Raw genomic sequence first — 16,020 nt, forward strand, 5'->3', positions numbered from 1 at the left:
AAAGTATGTAGAGGCATGATAGCGGTGAACGCTGCAAAGGCAACCAGGATCTAGATGGCGCTTATGTTTAGCAACCCACATCAAATCTTGCCCGAGTCCCGGCCATGCCATCGGCAATCGGACTAATCCCCCTCTATCCCTGAGATCACACAGCGCAAACCTTCCAACCGCCATTCGAGGTTCTCAGCTCCGGGTCGTCAATACATGTACATCCCAGGAGCCCACTCTCCCTCGCCCTTCTCCTCCTTCTCAATACCGGCCATCATTCTTTTCTTGATCATTTCTGGGGGCGGAGGTCCTGCGCCCGCCGGGGTCTTGCTGGTGTCCGCGCAGAACAATGCCACGGGCTTCACAGCATCAGCAGCTGATTTGATGGCTTGGACATCTTGTGGCGAAAAGCCTCCCCCCACGATGATGAGCGAAATATCAGACCGTCCAGATCCCTCCACGTTCGTCCCCAAACCCGAGGAGGGCGGGGTAATTTCGCCCTTGAGAAGAGCAGGGATCTCAGCGACGGCTGTGTCGGCATTGTTGCACACATGGACGACTATAACACGAGAGTCAGTCAATAAGCCACCTCGATTACCCCTATCCTCAATTGATAGCTGTCCCTCAAAGTAGGTAGCTGTCTGGGAAAGAGACTCACCCTCGATCTTAGGAAGGAGATTCTTGATCATAAATTCGGTCAAGTGCGGTTGTTTACCGCAGAGTACGGCAGCGACTGGAGCCATGGTGACAGTGTGAGATTCGCTCGCTTCGCTTAACAAGTTAGCCAAATAGAATCGCTGGAAAGATAGGATGCCAGAGAGATCAAAGCCATACCGAAATAGCCAGCTCTTTGGAAGGATACTAGAGTCTCAGCGTCCCTATTGTTTCACGCACCACAACGAGGAAGACTTCCAATGCTTTGTAGCCAGGACGTCAAGGAAATATATTGAAACTTGACCGTAAATGCGGTGAGCAGAGGGGTATCCAGCCTTGGCGGGCCAGCCTGAAATGCTTGATTAGGGAGGAAGCAGCTCAATGGTTTGAGTCTGCGGTATGGAGCAGATGCAGTCAGATTCCAAATGAGAGGGAGCTTCTCCGGCAGATTGTACCAGTCCAGAGTCCTAGCATTTGTGAAACAAGGCGTCCCTCCCCCCTCACCTGTACCTGCCAGGCTTCCCACGAGCCGCGAAAAGGATGGATGCCTCTCCCTGCAGGAGAATCAGAAGGCTTCGACTTCCCTTATTCGGGACGTAAGAGGTCAATACCCTCGCTAATTAATCAATGCTTCTGTAGCCGAAAAACAGCAGGCGCGCTAGGACGTAGAAGGAAGGATCGAGATAATTGAAGTTGGCACAATTGATCTTGTACCGACATAGATGCTCCGTGGGAGAAAAGGTCGCTGCAGACATTACGGCAAAGGTCCGGCTATGGCTGGTTGGGCAGTCTGTTACCACCTGACCTGCGTGTCTTGGCAGTCTCTGAGGCCTAATTCTCCTTGGTATTCTGTCATTGGCTGCGACCACGACCCAAGTTGGGACGTCATGAGATAGTCGTTGGTTGTCAAGTTGTTGATCTCGCAGGGTCCCCTTCAGGTCCCGACAGCAGTTTGACACAATGTAAAAAAACCTCGATCAACACTTCTTGAGGAGAGTCCAGCCGCCACTAGAGAACGAGCAGATCAGAAGTCAATCAACTATCATGTTGCTACACCGCCAGCTTGAAGCTGGAATGAGGTTTGAGAATCAATCAGAGGCAAAGGTTCCTTCCTTACCTACGCTCTTCGCGCTTTCTCTGTATGTTGTCGAGATGTACAGACAAGAGAAAGCAATAAATACAGAGGTTTCTGCCGAGGAAGTATTCCGATTTGTCGAATCGACTATGATGCTGAACACCGGCCATCGGGACGTCATTTTGAGAGCCCTAAGATCCTGGTTGACAAGCCCGGACAAAGAAAGTTCGTGTTGTCTGGAGACTGAACACCTCGAAGTCATGATGGAGGAGATCGAAAGCGCATGGAGAAGGAACCAAATAAGGCTGAGTCAAGGAAAACGGTCCCCGAAGAGGAGCATGGCCTTTCGAACACATTACTCTGTCTATCATGGGCGATAATGGGGTGCGCGCAGGGAGCCGCAGGTGACGAGCAACTTCAGTCTACTTCAAGCCGAGAATCGCCAAACCGTTGACTTGGCTCGATCATTGACCACCGACACTTTCATCCCGTCTTGCCTCTCTCACTCAACGGGCGCCGTCTTCGTGGTAACGCCGAGGTGACCCAACCGAAAAGTCCAGACTAGATGTCAGGCTCGGATCCTGGTCGAGCGAATCCGGTAATCATCATGAAGCACGCCGGTCTTCTTGCTAGGAAACGGGCACTGACTGCTTTGGCAGCGTTGCCAGGTCTATAGTCCTTGAGACTATAATAGTCGTTTAGGACTCGAAGTCTCTTAGGACCATTGTCATGATGGTCGCGAGGACTACCAAGTACCAGGTACTTGATAGTCCTAGTCAGTTTCAGGCTATCCCTATTATAGGATAGTATTCATAAAGCCATCCCCATTATAGAGTAGTCCCGAGTCCCGGGGACCACGAAGATTGCCACCTAAATTCGGAATAGAGCCACAAGGCACGGAATAACTTGATCCCGACTAGTTACTCAGATCGCTCCATTTGTGGATATTCAAGCCAGACTACGCATAGTCAGGACTTCCTAGAGACTATCGTCCTGGCAACGCTGGTGCTTTGGTTTCTGTCTCCAGTTCGTATCATTTATCAACAGAACAGGAGTCATAGGAACACCCGGATACGCAGACGTGTGACTAACGGGATAATGCCTATTGAGGGCAAGGAATGGTCTAGATAAATAAGAGGCGTAAGTATATGTGCTCCGTGTCGCGGAAGTTGAATGCGTATTAGGTATTATTTCAAGCGGGCCCCTATTGTTCGTTCTCTGCTTTCCTGACCACCCCCGAACTTGAACGATCCTTAGGTATTCTTACATCAACGTTGCAGGGCAAGCCCATTTAGCGTTCAGAAGAAGTGATTGTGGCCCATTAAGAAAGCAAGGACAAGGCTGCTAACGACAAGTGGTAGATTCAGACAGGCAGCACTCCCGTGCAGCGAGGAACCTCTTGATCCCACGGGAGTGGCCGTGACAGTCACGGTGCCGGGAACAGAGCCCGTGGTGAGCACAACTTGTCCTAGAATTTTCTCCAATGTTAGCTTCGGTTACGAACCTTGAACGCGACGCCGCCCCTCCCATACGAAATGCTCGAAAGTGAACTGAACGGGAGGGGTCATTGGGGGAGACGGAAAAGAGGACGAGGAATTTTTATTTTGAATCGTACCAGCTGCAGTGTACCAGTTCTGAGTCCCCGGGACAGTTCCCGTGCATATAGAACCGCAGGGGCAACACCCAACGGAGGATCCGACACTGGTAAGCGTTGCGGAATAGGTGCAGCACATGGGATCAGAGCCCATCATATTCATCGTGTAGTGAAAATCGCTCCCGTCGTAGTTCGGGCACTCATACTCGGATCCCATCATACCGCTGCCGCCCATCATGCCCGTGTGCGTGTGGTGCGCGGACAGGATGGGGCAGAAGGCCGTCAGGCTGTGCGAATCCGTCGAGCCGAGCGGTCGACAGACTACACCGGTTGACGATGGTCTTGCTGTCGTCATCATGCCATTACTGAAACTATAGCCGGTGGGGGAAGTGAGTGTCGTCGACGTGTGCTCGCTGTCTGGATGATGTGTTGATGTAGCAGTGGAGGCATGATCGTCTCCATTAACGAGTCCTAAAAAAACAGGCAGGAAGAAGAGAACCCTCATCTTGCGGGCAGAAATTCAACGTATCCCAAAGAGATTTTCTTAAGATTCGATAAACAGCTTTCGCTCAACTCTTTTGATGGGCAGAGAAGTACACGGGAGGTATCTCCCCAGTACGTAGTTAGGGCGTTGGCGTTAAGAGTGCTTGGAATGTTCCCGAGCCTGAAGGTTTGTTAGTTATGGTACCAGTTGGAATGGTCTCTTGTTGCCATAAGGTGCTCTACGACATCATACAGGCTATATAATTTTCGCTGGACATCATACGAATCTGGTGTGAGAGGTAACGTGATAGTAGTTGACACCAACTGCCACTAGATACGAGGTACTCCAGACGAGTACGCAGCTAGACTCGTAAAAAGGCTTGGCCTTTTCCAATTCGGTCGGACATTCTTCCGACTTTTGCCTTGTCCTTCCTGTCTGGCACCAACTGGCGCACAGCTACCAAGGCAATATCCGCAAGCAGAGAAAATGACAGTATATTAACCGGGACAACAAAGCTAGTGTTCTTCTATATGCTTCTGTGAGACAGATCAGAAGGAGCACGTCACCTCAGAGGCATAACTGCTGCATCTCTATGTTAAGACAATGGCCTTGGAGAACTCATAGGCGGCCATCCATGGTATAAGCGTTGCACGAGCAACAGGTAACGTAGAGCGCTTCGGAATAGGTTCCACTCATGCTCGCGCCTCCCCAGTATCGTCCTAGGCCGTTCGCAGCTTGAGGACCCTAACCATGATACAGTAGAGAGCGGACTGAACGCATGGGCCGCAGTCTGCGCTTCACAGCTCGCCTAGATTTGTACCAACATGCTTCGCGGGTAAACAAAGGCATCCCCGTAGCCATCTCGACGTGGCCAGCCTAGACACCGATTTTTCCGTATGGGCCAGATGCCGGATTCATCTTGCCTTGAGCATTGAGAATTCGTCTCGACGTTAGGAAAGTGTGGGCCTGCTGGATTGGAGGGACCTACTGTTTGAGGAGCCGGATGTGCAAGTAGCTGAAGGACACGAAGGAAGGGTATGTCTGAAAATGTCTGTATGCTTAGTGACTGGCACGCCGGACCTAAGCGCAACAATGGCAAGACCGTCCATCCAATAGCATTGGACCTGTAAAAATCGCGTGAAGATGACAGCCAGGCTAGTATTGGCATCGACCAGTAATCTAGTACGAAGACATTCCAGAGCATGTTCAAAGCGTTGTGGCTGGCGCCGTCGACTCCTGTTGCAGCGCAGAACATCAAGATTACAAAGAAAAGAGAGCTGTGCAGTATGAGTTTTGAAAACTGGTGTAGATGTTTGGGTGCAGAGATATCGTATCAGAGGTGCATCGTTCGAACGGGTACCCTTGACAGCGAAAAGAGGCTCAACGGAAAGAAAGTACATCGCAGGGCCGGGACACGTGGACTACCAGTTGGGTTGACTGCGCCACGGTTCCCCACGATTCTGTGTAGCTGATTCAGGCTCGTGGATCTGGTGTTATCCGTCAGTAACCGATGTGGAGGACATTGATCTCCATGTCGTTGGGTAAATAGCATCAACAAGTGCTGCAAGGGGCGACGAATCGACGAGAGTTGAGAAGGCAGAGAGGGGACGGGACCTTTGGTCGTCAGCGAGTCGGACAGCTTTGACGCATGGTACTTCGGAGGGGACAGTTCAGCATACTAGCAACATCTGCAGGTGATCTGCGACGGGTTTTATTCGCAGTCGGGAGCCACCGAGGAGCAGTGAGCTGCGGCAGGTCATCGTGGTGGCATGCAGCAGTAGCGGGTGCCAGCTGGACGGTACGGATTGGAAGGACTTTGATCGAAGCGAAAACGGACCAGATGCATGGCCCTTTGGACTGCCGCCTTCTCATGAGGTACTTACAGGTCAAGACAGGCACAGGTTTGCACGTTGGATGCACGTTGGCATTCCTTCTGTGCTGATGTGTTCGCCGCAGCTGCGATACTCGAGAAGAAAGGGTACCGAGAAGTGAGAGCGAGGTACCCAGTCGTGAGAGCGGCGTGCTGATACAAAAGTTCCGCCCTTGAGTCCTTTTGGCCCGGAGAATGAGCCGGGCCGGAGGGAAATTTCGGAGCAGGAGCAGGAGCAGCAACGAGGCTTATTCGGCTACCTACCTACCTAATACCCTGTCGCCGTCGTGGAAATCTCGCCCAGCTCGGAGTACTGGGTACGGGCAAGGATGGGAGTGTTCGTCTTGTCGTCTTGTCTCAGGCATACCCATTGCGCTTTGCCCTGGGGTGCCTGGGCCCTGAGGCTGGTGAGGCGTCAGTGGACAAGTGCCGTGGGCCCTTAATCCAAAATTGCAGGAGCTTTGCCCAAGACTCCGGTGGGCAGTAGCCCGCCTGGACGGGTGCAACCATCAAATTGGGGAAGCATCCGCCCGCTTCGATTCAGACTCAAGGATGACAAGGATGGAACTCTCTAGGCTGTGTCCAGTGCCCACCGAGCCCACCGCAGCTAGAAACAAAAGCAGCTAAGCGGCCGCCTCACCCGTCACTCTTGATTGGGAGGCCGACCCAGTGTTGGCACGATTGGACGCTCTATCTGACGATCATATATATGCTTCCGACCGAATGCTTTCGGGCGTGGGATCGACATGGAAAGGAGACGTTATGAAGCGGGAGGAAACTCTTTGTCCTGCGGCCAGCAAAGGGTTGTTCGTTGTGTACGGCAGTGAACAAGCAGGAGGAAGACAAAAGAACTGTGGGAGCGCGGAACGAGGTGGATGATCATCATTGTTATCGATAGGCTGGCGATAGTACAGCACATTTGATACGACAATCGATAAAGATAGACAGACCATGATAATGCTTCTTCCACTTCGTCGCGTCCACAGAAAGACTCGCGTCCTTAGATTTCTATCTGAAGTATTTGTGACATTGCCCATCTGATCCACAATCAGAGACAAGAGGCCTGGGAAAGTAGCCAGGACCTCGAAAAATTGTACAAAAGAGGCGTTGAAAGAGCAATCCTTGACCGATAACAAAGGAAAATGTTTGTGCAGCAGTCTTCCTGAATACTCTTCAAGAGTGATGATGCATCAAAGGCCCCAAAAGAACCCAGCAAACTCCATTTGTGTCCCGTTTGAAGCATCCATTTTCCCAGACTCCTTCCGCTTGGTATCAAAATTCCCGTTGTTCCGTATGAATCGTACAGGCGTTGCGTTTCCCCATGCTTGGTGGTGTCTTGGACTCTCACCTCCATCTGTTGTGGCTCATGCCGGAGGATCTGGTCTCGTCGCGGGTAACGGTGTTGTGGTGAATGACGACGACTTCACGTTTGACGGGCTTGCGAGGCTCTTTGCGCTCTCGAGGTTCTCTTCGCGAATCGTGGTAGATTCTCTCACCGGCGCTGCTGGAGCCAGATGAGCTGTGATATTGGGGAGCCATCTCGTCCGTTGGTGACTGAGGATTGGATTGTGTCTGCGACAGAGTGCTTTTCTCTGACTGGCGGCGTGATGCCTGGAGGGGCGGCAATAGACAGGAGACAGACCTCAACGAGGGGATGCTTTGGGATTTATACAGTGGGTGCAAGGATCAGGTTCACAGCCTGGGTAAGACGTTTTGAATGTAAAAGGGTCTGGAGGGATGGTCGCCCTGGGAATTGGGACTCTCGTGGCGAAGGTTGCTAAAAGTGGTGACAGTTGATGGAGGTGGGGGCGAGTTCCAAGAATGTTGCTAAGGGGGTTGAGGGAGGTTTGTTTTGTGACGGGGGATTGTCTGTGGCTTGAGAGTGCTGACTGATGGATTCTATTGACAGGGAGAAGAGGGGAGATTGGAAAAGGAATTGGGAGCGGCTTTATAGCAGAGGCAGCGCAAAGCTGAAGAGTCACAATTGCAGGAATCAGCAGTGCAGGCTTATTTGGATGTTGAAGCCTGGTGAGAGGATGGGGTCGGCATCAGGCAGAATGCCAAATCGGGACCTAGCATCAGGCAACTGAAAATCCCAAGCCTTGCTGGTGTGCTGCCAGTGACTCAGATGACGAGGAGCAGGGAGCTAGGGATCCGGGTAACCAGAAAGAAAAGACACAAACGGGCAGCATCCGCAACAGGGCGACGAAGCCAAAGGGGGGATGGAGTTGTGGATGGGAAGGGAAACCAGAAGGCTTTGGAAACGGGAAACGGGTTGGCAGGGCTGTGAGCTGCGGGTTGTGAGTTGTGGGTTGTTGGTTGGCATGGAAAAGTGGAAAGGGGACTTTGATCAAACAGGCCAGCGGCCAGCGCCCAATGGAGCGGTGCAGTCGCACACTGCCGTGACAGTGACGGTGGCTCGGATTGGATTCGTGTTGGCACAGAAGATTGGCAACAATAAGTGCAAGGTGGTGGGAATCCCCCTGAGAATGTGGACTCATTGGGCAGCCAACCCAATTAACTTTGGCTTGAAATTGAGACAATCCACTGGGCACTGGGACTCTGGGAAGGGCAGGAAGAAGGGGCAAACCCCGGCGCCCGAGGGACTGTGTCGGTACCTCGTACACACTGCAGGCATTGGTAGGCGAGCTGCGTAGTGCGGCATACTCGTTATTCCACAGGCCAGAGGCAAAGGCGTGCCCCTCATTAAGCCCCGACCGCGAGGATGACGTTGCGCGGAGACACTAGGTGGCTGCTATGGTAGGTAACCTGCAGGGCTGGGGGGAACAAGTGCAGGTTCGCTGTTGGGGGGAACTTGTGGTCTCCGGGGCTCTTTGTACCTACTTCATGCATGTTTAGTTCAACTATGGCTGGGCGGGGCTTCTGTTTGGTTCCTGCTTTGCCTCTCACAACTCAAACCACCACAACCAACCTGCAACTGTTCATCATTCTTCTCTCAAGCCTATCGTAAACCACCCGTTCCTGCAGCAGCTGCGGCAAAAAGGAAAGGGAATCGTGTTTCGTACCCAGTACTTTTCGCATCCTATCGAGTCCAAAGACATTTGGTTTGATTTTTGCCACCCTCCCGTGGTCAGTCCCCCAGCAATCCTCCAGCCTCTACTGCGAACGAAAGAGCACTCTACCCCGTCCCCCTCCTGATTCGATTGCTCGCATTTTGCGTAGCGCTCCATCACCACTCTCAGGGGCAATTCCTCAGATGATCACAGCGAGTCGTCGCAGCATTGGCGCCTCTTTGTGAAACCAATGCGCCTCAGCGACAACTGCGGCACAACACCTCCGGGCCCATCCACCGAAGCCTTCAAACAAGCCGGAAACAAATCTGTCGATGATGGGACTCCGGTTAGCCACCACCACGTTCCTGAGGGAGCTGTCGGTCTCCGCGAGTCATGATGGGTCCTCTTTTCGGGCTGGCGGAATTTTAACAGTAACAAACTGAAAGGAGTCAGCCACGTTTGCTGTACCGAGTACCTCATAATAATACCTCCAGGCACCAAAACGCCCCCAATTCGGCCTCATACGGAGTAACCGCTGACTGATAACACGAGAGCGCCTCATTTTATCCTGTCCCTGCGCCACAGGCTCCTCTTTCCTGCTGTATATTCTTCCAGCCTAAACAATATTCGGTCATCTTATCTCAGAATTTGGTCGTGCCATACCACTTTACCCTGCCAAAAACATAGGATTCAATTATCTCCCAGACCACACTCCCCGTTGGGCTCTTGAGACAGTCACGTAACCAGCACTTTGCTTGCTCTCGCTTTGATTCTCCTAAAGTTGATACTCTTTTTCGCAGCCGAACTGTGGATGCTGACCCGCCACGTCATTTGCTTCAAGATCGTCGCCTCTTGAAGAAGTCTTGAAGAGGCTCCGCCCCAGCTAGAAAGTGTTCGACACCGATATTCGACATCTCTTTGCCAGGTGAGGCGGCTGACAAGGATGGATTCGATTGGGCGCAGCCAGTGGAATGACAGCGTCCAAACAAAAAAAACCATCAACAACCGAGTGTGGGTAAAGGCATCACGGGCGTGCTTGGGAAACGCGTTCAACCCTGACAATCTACACACGTTTCATTCAAATGGCCAGAAGAGCTGTCCTATCTCGCCTTGTACTTTCCGCTCCGACTACAACGGAGATGAGAGAGCAATGAAGTCAATTCGTGCCCAACCGGGGCGCAGATCGACCTCGGCTTGGACTCCATGACCGGAACCACAGAACCATGGATCGACGTTCAGGCTATGACTTTCTCTTCCAGGTCTCGGGTAGACAGCGCCAGTCCATGTCACGAGTATTGCAGGTCACACTCCCAGCCAGCCCATTCCTGACGGCCACCCCCTGGACCAGTTCATTTTCCTTGAACCATCGACTCAGTCACAGCCTGTTCTCGACCAGCACCTCCAAGGTTCCTCTGCCGTCATGGTGCATGCGGCTGTTCTTCGCACTTACGCCCCACTTTCGTTAGAGCAGGTTGTTCGGTGGCAATTTCGGGGTGCATGTCGCTACTCCCTCTCGGTCGCGTCTTTACCGTCAGTTCGCGCTTGTCGGGTCCGATAGTACATTCAATCGCTGCCCAATACTACCTGACGATGGCGCCAAATGTCGCCGAAGCGAGGTTGTCTACCCACTTTCTGTGATATTGTCAAGAACAGGAACCTCAAGAGGACTTCTCGTTAGAAGAGGCCTCGGCGCGACAGGTGCCGGCGCATCCGACGGTGACCATGCGTCTCAACTCTGTCAGTCTTATCAGTGGCCAGAGAGATGAGGAGAGGTGCCCAACCAGGATGCGGTGGGCGATCCTCGCCTGCCTAGGTATCTAATGAACCAGTATGATCAAAGGCCTAGCGAGGGACAACGCCCTGGAGAAGGCTCTGTGCATGGACAGCCGCGAAATTGCGGGATATTAGATATTACTCCCCCTACCCATGCGCTGCTGCGATATGAGGTCATTGGTCTCGTTCGCTGGCTCCTAATGGGGATGACCTGCTGAATATTCCCACATGGCTGACTTTGAGGCGAAGGTGAGGCGGGTCGAGGGCGGGATGTTGGTCTGGGGATTGCCCCCTCATCTCTTATTTGTGAGGCCTAAATCATCTGCAAGTTGTGACGAGCGGCTGCCAACCTTATGGGCGGCGTCGTCGCTACAGTCCGCACCGATCACATGAGCTTCCGCAAAGGCATGTCTCACAATCGTTGCATTTGTAATCTAGCTGCAATCTACACCGAACGCTGCAGGGATTGGATTTGCTGCTGCCGTTGAACAAGATTCGTTTCTTATCCCTTACAATTTATCGAGCGGAGGATCAGACGTTTTCGAGTTTCCATCTCTTAGTTAGACATTGAGAAGCATCGCAAAGCGGAGGGAACAGAAGCAGTGGCGAGGGCTGCGCATTTCCTTTTCATAAGCTCACTTCATATTCAGTTGAAACTAGAGACACCTAGCACCTCTTTCAGATTGACCGAACCGAGATATGCTTGGTCCATCGTTATACATTCTTGAAGTGGACATTCACAAACAAGCCTGCATCATTCTGGGTATGGTCCTGAGGGAGAGAAGGTTTGACGAAGGCAAGTTTGAATCGATATAGACGTCGCTCCATTAGGGCTTGTCTATCTGCAGGCCGATCTCTCCCATGCAGAGTAGATGCGCCTGAGTCAAAGGAAACGATATTGGCCACCCACTCGAAAGGTTTTATTCACATGAGCGCGACCATTCCCAAGAAAAGACTACCCAACACTCCCGCAGCCGGCACAGCGTACCCATTAGCGGCGTTGCCAGCTGCACCGGTTGCAGATGCAGAGGCACTGCTCGCCGCCGATGAAGCAGAGTTGGAGACCGACGTCAAAAGGGAGGACGCCGCTGAAGTGGCACTGTTCACAAGACTGTTTTCTGCAGAGCTCGCACTGGCCAGAAGACTGCTGATTTCGCTTGAGAGGCTGCTCTGTGCAGAGGGGCCGGCCGTGGCTGCCACGGATGAGAGACTAGAGGCTTTGGAGGATGCTGCCGCTGAGATGGAAGAAACCTCGGATTCGACGACGGAGGCGAGCGACTGGATGCCGGAAGGGATGCTGCTGGCGAGAGATGACGCAAGTGATGCTGCCGAAGTGACGGCTGAACCGGCGACCGACGTAGCACTGCCAGCAGCTGAAGTTGCCTCGCTGGCGACGGAGGTGGCAATTGAGATGATTGAGTTGATGGCCGAGCCGAGGTCTGATTGAGCAACAGCGCCGACGGCAAAGGCCAAGATCACAGGCTTGAAGAAACGCATATTGAAAATGTCTCAATGTCTCACAAAGGAGGTATCTTAGATGAAAAGAGGATCTGGGTGAGTCTGGAGAGACGGAAGTGAACTACAACTGAACGATGTTGTTGATACGAAAAGTCAGATTGAAAAGACCACGTCTTCAGAGGTCCGTCATATATATACTGAGTTACGGCTTAAGATGACGTTCTGACACTGGCGGGGGGGCAACAGGTGGTGGAGCAGTGACAGATGAGCCACCATCATCACGTTGGTTGTGTTAAGCCTCGTGGTATGAGCCAAGAAAAGTCTGTCACAGCCTTGCAGGGGATCCAGTTCGGATCGAAAGGCAGCCAACAAGAGAAAGCAGCTCGACATATCGAGATAATAATAATAAGGATTTGGCCCGCCAGATGCAGTTGCGTCACGCATGGGTGTGGCTACTTTTTCTCACTGGGTGAAGTTAATGTGCCAAGACCACCAAGCCTCCCTGCCCTCTCACCATCTCAACCTCTCAGCCACTTCATCATCCCCCCCGCCACACACGCCGCGCAACCAACTCCACCAGGTTCCTGAAAACAATTCACACTCACTTCACTTGCCCTCAGAACTAATCCATACTGAGTACGAGGTAAGTGCAAAGTTCTCCCTCCAACGGTCAAAGATGAGAGAGCTTTAACACTTACTCGAAAAAGGAAGAGTCAGTGCTGGTTGAGGGTTCAAAACATCTTAGCCGTTTCATTCCGGTTAGCCAGCAATACTGTAGGGTGCCTCTTTTACCCTCTTACCCTGGAAATTCAGAGCATACCAGTTTACCCGCATCGTCACTATCGCTCCGTCGCAGCGACTTAAAAATAAGATCCTCAATATGTTGCCACATTATTGACGCACAGCCAGCTTGTCCTGGAGCAACCAACTGTCACGGAAAGAGAGTTAGGTTACTGATGGGAGTCTCCGTGAGTCCTCTGCACCGTTCCGCGTGGGAGCGACGTTCCGCATTGTTGGCCCATATCAAAAAGGTGCTATAGAAACAGCGGAGACTCCTCAACCTTTTTGATATTGGAGCATAATCCTCCTCAGGGAGGTAAAACATCAAAAAGCGGTCGGGTTATCATATCGAAGAAAGCTTGCTGACTTGCCGGCGAGGCTGCGATACTACATACTTGGTAAGCTCCTAATCATCGGGCGAGATGCCGGATCGACATACTCCCCGGACTGCCCGAGCAAAGCTTAACATCAAGAAAGGTCACTGCTGCAGGAGAGCGTCGTTCCCGCCCCCAATGGAGCACAGAGTACTTTGCCTTCTAAGTCGTGAGTTACTAGGCCGTGGTGGTGAGTATGTATGATTCAGCCCAAACCGGACAGATCAACCTCATGTACTGGGTACCGGGTAGCCCAGTGCCCACTGCTCGGAGTGCGAATCCTTTCCATCGGGGCACTGCCTGAAACAAATGAACGAAGCCAGTCCGGCACTCGGAAAGGTACATTCTGTACTAGCTAGGTACAGTAAGCGAGAACCGACGTCTGCAGTGATCACTCGTCTCCTCAGCCTGGATATTCTCCAGATGAGAGTCCCTACAAATACAAGGACTTGCAGATCATTCTGCTGGGTGGAAAAAGTCCCTGTGCTCATACCCTTCGCGCAAGGTGCCTTTCTAATAAATATACCAGGAATGGTTCACACACTCTCTGGACCCCTGGATCGTTCGGTACCGAGGGTGGCTATCTCCGCCAGAACTAATCCCGAAATGCAGAAACGTCAGGGCTAATTTCATTGGACCAAGGGCAAGCAAGGGGCAAAACAACAGAAACAAGAATCCAGCGATCTTCGAGAAGCGTTCGCTGAAAGCTTCTTCCCGCACATAAACAAATAGCCGACGCGCAGTTTCGACCAGCGGCAAGGGCCCAGAGTTTCAGTCAGGATCGTGCTAGAAAACTATTTCCAAATCCTTTTTTATCCCTGTCCAGCCCTCCCCCTTCTGCCTTGACGCACAGCTTCGCGACCACCCTGTTCCGTCAACTGCAAGGATAACCGAGGATAATCCTCTGGCTCTTTAATCCCCTATTCTCTCTGCTGCGCTGCTCAAGACTTGAGATACATCACAGTCCCACTAATCAACGCATTCACAAATTCATAAAAAGTTCTTTCCGGTCTTACGAAAGACGAAATCCTACATAAGCCGTTAATTTTAATCTCACGATCGTTCCACGTCCATGGCTTGTCTTGAATAGCAACTCAGCACCACCGTCTCGGTCTCTGATGAACTAATCAGCCCTATTCAGCCTGATGGGAGCTCGCGAGTTCATTGGTCATGACACTCAGAACCGCAGTCGAGATGGCTTCCCGAAAGAGGAGAAAAGCGAGACCAAATCAATCAGCACATCTCGCAGATCCGTGAACAAGGCGAAACTCATTATCACTCCACTGGACTCCCATCGGCGCGAAGCTTTTGCATCGTATCCGTTAGGAGCGGGACCACTCTCGACAGAGAGTGTTGACGAGTGTAAGATCACCAACTCTGCATGCAAGAATTCTATTGACAATTGCAGACATTTCCATTCTCCGCAAGGAAGAGCTATGTCTAAAAGTCACTCCCGATGTCGAACATCCAGCAATCTCAGTCCTCTTCCCGATGTCAATGCAAGACCCTGACCTCTTCAAATGTCTCCTCGTGGGGGCTCAAAGTCTGCATGACTGGCGTCGTGATCCCTTTCATGTCAACCGGTCCCGAACGATGCTCAAATTGCAGAACGAAGCCATCCTTTCTCTGCGGAAGCGGCTGTCCTCACCATCCGCCCATCTGGACGATGGAGTCCTGATTTCAATCACCCATCTCATGATTGCTGATGTACGTCAAAGGAACTTCTGAATACCGATGCATCTAACCTTTCTCGAGTCGTGTCGCAGGGACTTAACGTCTTTGAAATCTCACCTGAAGGGCGCCAGGCAAATCATTTCGCTCCGTGGTGGGCTTGGGACTACACCTGCTCATCTCGCTATCCGGGCTTTAGTGACGACGTAAGTTTTTTTTGAAGCATTCTGCAAGTCAGAGTCCTCTAACACAGGGGCAGGGTTGAGTTTTATATTGCGTTGGGTCAATACCTTCAGCTTAGTCCTGATGACCCTACTGCCATTCCTAACAACCGCATCGAATTCATCCGACATCCATTTCCTCCCGACATCTGCCGCGATGTCGCTACTCTTCCCATCGGTCTTGCTGAAGCTGCTCTTTCGGGACATCTGAGCGTTCAATGTATTAAGCTACTTGCTTCAGTCGCGTCGTGGGCACCATTAGTCAATGGCTCCAGCTCTTCTTCAGCTCCGACAAAAGATTCGAGAGACAGATATTGCAGGCTCTTCTGCGAACCCAGAGAATGTTCCAGAAGCGCCATCATGCTTCTTCTTGATCTCAAAAGATCTGGGTTGCCAGTCGGCTTGGAACATGTCATCTGCCTAGGCTTAGCCATCGCTGTCCGGCATCTCAGTGGAGAGAATCGTACCAACATCTTCGATACTGCCTCGCTCGCCGCTTTGACCAAGAATGTCAAAAGTATCGATAATCCTTCTGTGCCGGATTCCGAAGTCATCATCTGGCTTTCCCTGGTCATCAGCTGGCGCACACAATCTGCGAAGCCAGTACCAAAAGCGGACACTCTCTTTGATTACGTTCTGGATTCATTTCCCGCATCCCGTTCCTGGAAGAAGGTGTCGGTCATCTGTCGCAAATTCTGGTGGTTCGAGCGCTTTCAAGCAGAATGGGAGCAATGCTGGGCCAGTGGCATTGCAAGGCAGAAGCAGCGATCGTTCCTGGAACAATCTCAAAACATGCGCTCTCGAAGACGATCTTCGATTGGCCCGCTGGCGAGCATTATATCTCTTCAAAAATATTCGGCGCACATCGAATCTGGGTGATAATTGTGGCGGCTGTGGGCAGAGCAGAATCTCAACCCGAGATCCTGCTCCACTTAGGCCGCGTCGCGGAAATGCCTGCTCAGATCCTGGTCCCACATGAGCAGGATAGTGCAGTCATGGGGCTCTCAACGTATCTGAGCTTGCCAACACTCCCTCATTAGGAGAAACATATGCCTGTTTCAGGC

General features: G+C 51.9%; 4 protein-coding genes across 4 annotated transcripts; 1 reads left to right on the forward strand and 3 right to left on the reverse strand.

Annotated features, from left to right (window-relative positions):
- Window positions 1-197: 197 nt before the first annotated feature.
- Z519_02010 (uncharacterized protein) lies at window positions 198-731 on the reverse strand (the record flags this gene model as incomplete). Its single annotated transcript, XM_016759767.1, has 2 exons — window positions 198-547; window positions 647-731. The coding sequence occupies 2 exons, from the start codon at window positions 729-731 to the stop codon at window positions 198-200; spliced, it is 435 nt and encodes a 144-aa protein (XP_016623288.1).
- A 6,278-nt stretch (window positions 732-7,009) lies between these two features.
- Window positions 7,010-7,204, reverse strand: Z519_02011 (uncharacterized protein; the record flags this gene model as incomplete). Its single annotated transcript, XM_016759768.1, has 1 exon — window positions 7,010-7,204. One exon carries the CDS (start codon window positions 7,202-7,204, stop codon window positions 7,010-7,012), a length of 195 nt encoding a protein of 64 aa, XP_016623289.1.
- A 4,172-nt stretch (window positions 7,205-11,376) lies between these two features.
- On the reverse strand, window positions 11,377-11,949 carry Z519_02012 (uncharacterized protein; the record flags this gene model as incomplete). Its single annotated transcript, XM_016759769.1, has 1 exon — window positions 11,377-11,949. One exon carries the CDS (start codon window positions 11,947-11,949, stop codon window positions 11,377-11,379), a length of 573 nt encoding a protein of 190 aa, XP_016623290.1.
- Window positions 11,950-14,209: 2,260 nt separating this feature from the next.
- Z519_02013 (uncharacterized protein) lies at window positions 14,210-15,835 on the forward strand (the record flags this gene model as incomplete). The annotated part of the gene is made up of 4 exons (XM_016759770.1): window positions 14,210-14,426; window positions 14,473-14,771; window positions 14,820-14,941; window positions 14,995-15,835. 4 exons carry the CDS (start codon window positions 14,210-14,212, stop codon window positions 15,833-15,835), a joined length of 1,479 nt encoding a protein of 492 aa, XP_016623291.1.
- Between the last annotated feature and the right edge of the window lie 185 nt (window positions 15,836-16,020).

This window comes from Cladophialophora bantiana (genome assembly GCF_000835475.1).
Source record: "Cladophialophora bantiana CBS 173.52 unplaced genomic scaffold supercont1.3, whole genome shotgun sequence".
NCBI classification, from domain to species: domain Eukaryota; kingdom Fungi; phylum Ascomycota; class Eurotiomycetes; order Chaetothyriales; family Herpotrichiellaceae; genus Cladophialophora; species Cladophialophora bantiana.